Source organism: Balaenoptera ricei, chromosome 3 (genome assembly GCF_028023285.1).
Source record: "Balaenoptera ricei isolate mBalRic1 chromosome 3, mBalRic1.hap2, whole genome shotgun sequence".
NCBI lineage: Eukaryota > Metazoa > Chordata > Mammalia > Artiodactyla > Balaenopteridae > Balaenoptera > Balaenoptera ricei.
In genome coordinates, this window is record NC_082641.1 from 13495809 (window position 1) to 13501808 (window position 6000).

General features: G+C 42.6%; 1 protein-coding gene across 1 annotated transcript in view; it reads right to left on the reverse strand.

Annotated features, from left to right (window-relative positions):
* MARCHF11 (membrane associated ring-CH-type finger 11) overlaps window positions 1-5800 on the reverse strand; it is a 124493-nt gene extending 118693 nt beyond the window's left edge. The window contains exons 1-2 of the mRNA XM_059919216.1: window positions 5282-5800; window positions 3969-4124 (exon numbers count right to left, since the gene is read on the reverse strand). Of these exons, the coding sequence (XP_059775199.1) occupies window positions 3969-4124; window positions 5282-5800 (675 nt within the window). The remainder of the gene's footprint in view (window positions 1-3968; window positions 4125-5281) is intronic.
* Window positions 5801-6000: the final 200 nt, after the last annotated feature.

Below are 6000 nucleotides of genomic sequence, written 5' to 3' on the forward strand. Positions count from 1 at the left end.
TCAAACATCTCTATTTCTCGAAAAAGTACTGAAAGCATTCATAAACTTAAATATACTCGCTTAATTAGTTTAAAATATCACCATCTCAAAATAAATTTGATCTTATAGGTTCTTAGATTGCACTTATTTTATACCATACTGTGAGATTCAAAACAGAATTAGCTTTTACTCTTAAAATATCATTAACGTATCATCTTGAATATGGTAATCAATAAAAGAGTAGGAACGTAAATGCATGTTAATTATTTCTAATGTCTTAATTAACTCCTACTGCTAATGATACAGTAATCAAGGTTTAAATATATTGTAGAGGATACATCAGTTTTCTATTGGGTCATGTTTAAGCATTCAACGTGATTAAACAGATTAATCATCACTAAAATCTCACGAAATGGGGAGATTTAGACCCAAATTCTCAAAGAATTCTAATCTCAATGAGAAAAACAAGTAAAACTAAGGTTTTAGACACAGTGCAACATGTTTTCCTCACACACACCTGCTTCCTGGTTAGCTCTTCCTTTCCTTCTCTGCCCCCATGTCCCTCTGAGCACCCAGAGGTACATCATGGCAATAATCACTTCTGAAAGTGGTTTAGTATATGCATCAAGCACCACTGATGAAGTCAAACTCCCATACATTTTTTAACCTTCTTGATTTCTGAGCCCTGCGAGGGAAGTTATGGTGATGCCTGTTGACTGACCTGGACCTGATGAGGACCAAATGTAAAGACCAGAGTAGGTAGATAGTGCCATTTTAGAAGCTATCTCCTATTGTGGATTAAAGATGTCCACTCCCTTTAAAGAAGGGCAGACTCCAGAGGTGAAGTCTATTTTTCCTTCTCTTTAATCTGGTTGATCCTGTGACTTGCTTCAATCAAGGGAATGCAGCAGACATAAAGCCATGTCACTTCCAAGGCTGGGCCTTAAGAGATCTGTGACTTCCTCTTTTATGCTCCTGGAACCCAATCATCACATTGTGAGACATCCAAATCACATGGAAAGAGAAGTGAGGCACCAGCTGACAGCCCCAACTGAGCTTCCAACCAACAGCCAGCACAAACAGCAAGTCAAATGAGTGAGCCACCTTGGATGTTCCCATCCAGTCAAAACTCTAGTGATCACAGCCCCAGAATGATGCCACATGTGGAGAGGAACCTCCCAATTGATCTCAGTCAACCCGCAGACTCTTAAGAGATAATAAATGATGGTTGTTGTTTAAACCACTAAGTATATGAGGTAGTTTGACTATACAGCAATAGATAGTCAAAGCCTTTCTAGACCCTCAAAGAGACTCAGGCTGAAACCAGTTCCTGCTTGACTTAGCATAACACAGGATAAGTCGTGGTGGACCCAGAAACATCAGGATGGCTACAATGAAGTTGAAAAGAACACTTTTCAACGGGGGCACAGTGGCTAAGACCATGAACCTCGGAGCCAGACTCTTTGAACCCTGGCTTTGCCTTTTACTAGATATGCACCTAGTAGAGGTTATTTAACTATTCTGTTTCTCAGTTTGCCTTCATATAAAATAGAGATAATAATATTCTCTACCTCATAGGTTTATTTTGAAGACTAAATATCAGTATCACTACGTGTAAAGCACTTAGAACAGTGCCTGGCACAAAGTAAGTGTTCGGTAAATGTTTATTATTCTCTTGTACATCCAGGGAACCACCCACTCACAGCTACCGGAGGGCTCTATACTTAGAACAAAGGGATATGGAAAGTGAAGGGGAGGGCCATACGATGGTTCCTGTCTGATCCTGTACCATGAGGAAATGGATCTCTGCCATGCCATAAAAGCATGAATATGATAAATGCTAAATCTGATTAGCCTCACACCAGCAAGGGAGAAAACCAAAAATCAGAGTAAATGCTCAGTTTCTGGGTCATCAGTAACAGAAATGTCAGACAATCGGTCACATTTTATGTGAGAATAAACTACTCCTAGGTATAATAATCCACACTTTAGATTTTATAACTGATTTCTGTTCATTAAGTGTCCTGAGCTTTATAAGCACATAATGCAGTCCTGGTAAGTTATGTTCTCAGGCATGATCTGAACTATCATCATCATACTCATATCAATTTTGTTTCTAAATATTATTTTGCAGTTCACTGGAACAAACAGATCAGGCTACAGATTATGGCAGTTTTTGCATATGTCATAATAAAATTAATCCTAAATGTATTAGTAATACCAGGTTAGTTTTTGGCTTTTGGTTATTTTTTGTTTTCTTTTGATTTTTTTGGTCATATCATATACACACTTCGGGAACTGCTTTTGTTAAAATGATTATTGATTTTTTTAAATGAAGCAAAATACAGTAATAATTCATTTTGCTATAGGATTAGAATTAGTAAATAGTACTGTTTGCCCCAACCCTTTGTCTCTTCTCTATTTTAAAATTATATCAAGGACCTATTTATATTTACTTCAGAAGTAACCAGCCCAAGTGAATTAATATATTGTGGCCATAAGTTAAAGTTTTTGAAATATTTAGCAATCTATTTCAGCTCTTGAACATCTGACCATAGCACTTCTCATGGGACTTTTCACTGGAGCCTCAAAGCTCTCCATTTCTCATCTCCACATACTCTATTCATAAAATGATTGCAGATTCAATTATACTACTCATATTCTGGTATTTGGACAAGGTTCCCTCTGTTTTTCAAGAGAACTATGATGGATCAATAAATTGATACCAAGCAGTTCAATCAATTAGCAGTTCTGAGAAAATATGTCAGGTTTGTGCCTATCTTCACCATGATAACATCATTCATCCAAATTAGTTATTCCTCTTCTTTCCAAATTATTTATAAGCCTGAGGTCAGCTTGAGAAAATTCATACTTTCATTTCATACCTGCTAGTCATGCCTTAAATGGTGACTATCAGAGATGCAAATTAATTGCAACTGTATGAAGGCTGCACAAATTAAAAACTATGAAATTTAAATTATTAATTCAGCATCCAGATTCCTTCTGCAATCACTAACAATTTCACCTGTTTTATTGCTCAATGCAAACTAAATTTGGTAATTTAAATAGAAATAGAGAACACTAGACTTTATCACTTTGTTTCCCTCCTAACTTTAAGTCCTTCTTCCTTTTCCTTCCATTACCTCCTTCGTCTCTGTGCTTTGAACCTACTCTTTTATGTCTGCTAAACTTCAGTCCCATGTCACTGTCAGATCTCATCAATTACACACTATTCTGCTTTAATCTAAGATGTCATTCTTAATATTATTTTACATCCCACCAGTCTATTCCAAGAACCTGAATCCGTTCCACTATACCAAAAAAAACCAAAAGCCTATTTTTCCATGGGCTTTTGTCGGGTTATGGGCATTATGTTACTATGTGATTATGCACTAAAAGTTTTAAGAATATATACAATTTCAGTAGTATTATTGAGAGTAACTGTTGGGAATACTTCTGCATCCACTATGTAGCTGAACAGAACAATGAATGAAAGTAGCCAAAATGTAACTGTGAAAAAAACTCATATGAAAAAGAAAGCTTGGTTAAGTAAAAAGACTGTTCAGATTAGAACTAATAGGTTCAACCAAAGTTTCCAGACTAGTAAAGTTTTGCTTTACGTGCGTCTATTTTCTGTAAATGGAGCCCATTCAGGGTTTCAATGCTTAAATTAACAAAATAATTTGTGTAACATTTCTAATGAATAAAATTGAGTTAACTGAGTGTAAGACATTTGTACCAACTTGCCCTTTTAGAAACAAGGATGGGTATAATTTCATCAATAAACAACAAATAAAGGAGACCATTTGAATAAAAATGGCTTTTGAGTTTCTCAGATAAAAATGTCACAGATTTCTCAAAGCACATCTCTACAATTTCTAAATCTTGGTTTTAGTGTGATTTGCATAAAATGTCTTAAGTAGCATATGCAAATATTCTCATGTCTAGCAAAATTATTTCAGGGGGAAAAAAATGTCACAAATGTCTACCTGGCAAGGTTGCTTCATTTTAATGGCTATGACATGGTATCTGTAACAGCAGAGTTCACAGGTCCAGGAACCCCTCTCACTGATCCACTTCAGCAAGCACAGCTGATGTGTATACCGAACGGACCCATCACATCGGCAGGGGTTTAACAGCTCCCCCTGGAAAGAAAACAACTCAGTATGAATATTTATATTGTGTCTCTATTTTAAAAATCCAACACTTGCTTTCTTTTCTTTCAAAGTCATTTACCCAGAAGGATACAAGCATCAAACTCTATCCTAAAAAATGAAATTAAATGTTCATATCTCTGGTGGGAATGCAACTAAAGTCTTAAAACTATTTCAAAGATATTACTTAGAGTTATGACATAAATGTTCTACCAACATACGAAATGTCTGCGGGATACAGCTCCCAATACCCTAGGGGAAAAGCTGTACTATTAAATCTCTTTAATAACTTTTAAGTGGACGGTCAGATGCAATTCCTCTGCAGTTATCCTTAATCATTGCTAAAGAAGAAATGCATGCCGTCCCAGAAAGTAGCTTGCAATAGCATTATGCTTTTATTTTTTCTAACTGTAGCATCATAAATATTGACTTAGGGGACTATATTCTTGAAAGCCTGCATATTCTTATGCAATTTCCTTACTTTGAAAAATATTAAACCTAATGTTTTCTCAGACCACACATTTTGTAAGAGAGATGTATTATTCCTGTTGTCTCTGTGATTACTCGCATGTAAGTTTGCATGCACCTCTAATGGAGTTTATAATTTTAGAATTGTGTTTCTTTCTTTCACAAGGTCAAAGTACAGTTTTAGTTCTCTTATGAAAACTCTGACATGCTTTTCACCTCAGTGATACTGAGTCACCAAAATGGGCAATAAGGAAAGACCCTGCCCTTTTTGGTTTTGACATGACTCACCCCCTGTTTGTCCTCTAAGACTATCTGCCTCACGATACACCTGTAGAAAAGGAATATAGGTTTGTCTCTATGTATAAACCAGATCCATCAAGGAATTCACACAAGAGATACTTATGGCATTAACACTAAAACACCTGAGGAATGTGTAACTGCAAAACCAGCTGGAAAAAATAAAGTGTAGCCCAAAGCAAACACTATTCGCCACCGGGACAATTTTATCCGCCTTCACAGGAAAGGAAAAGGGAACGCGCAGGAGCCGCCGGGCGACCACTCAGCCCAGGAACCCAGAGGCGGGCGCTGTCCGTGGTGCTGAAAGGGCGCCGTCGGGAGCGGGAGCCAGCCAAGCCCTGCCGGACCCCACAGCCAGCTGCCCCGGGGCCCGCGGGCCTTACCTGCTCGGCGCCCTGGAAGCAGATCTTGCAGATGGGCTGGTGGTGCTGGTGCTGGTGCCCGGAGCGCCGGTCGCCGCCGCCGCTGCTGCTGCTGCGGCTGCTACATACCGAGCGCGTCTCGGGCTGCTCGCCGGAGCCCCGCCGCTCGCCCTCCCCGCCCGCGCCGACCTCCGGCTCCCCGGGGCCGCCCTTCCCCGCCGCCGCCTCCGGGACCGTCGTGTCCGGAAGGCGCCTCGGACCTGCCCCGGAGTCGCCAGCCGCGGCCACCTCCTGCCGTGCCGGCGGCAGCTCCTCGGCGCCGCTGCGCCGCGGGGCCACCTCCGCCGGCGGCTCGTCGGGCGCCGCGGGGCGCTCGGGGGACGCGGGCGGCGCGGGCAGCGGTGGCAGGTAGCGCGGGGGCGCGGGGACCGAGGCTGGCTCTCCTGGCGGCGGCGGCGGCGGCGGCGGCGGGGGCGGCTCGGCGTCCCCGCTCTCCTCCCCGCGGCGCCGACTGCCGCTGGGGCCGCCCTCAAAGCTCATGGTGGTGGGGCCGCCGCCGCCGCCCTCCTGCCAGCCCGGCTAGCGCGCCCGGCTCGGGCTGCAGGCGACGGGGGAAAGGAGGGGGAGGGAGGAAGGAGGGAGCGAAGCGGGGCGGGAGGAGGGTGGGGACGGAGGCCCGGGGCGCCGGGGGCCGAGGGGCGGGACGGGGAGGGGACGCGGAGGGCCCGCGGCGGCGGCGG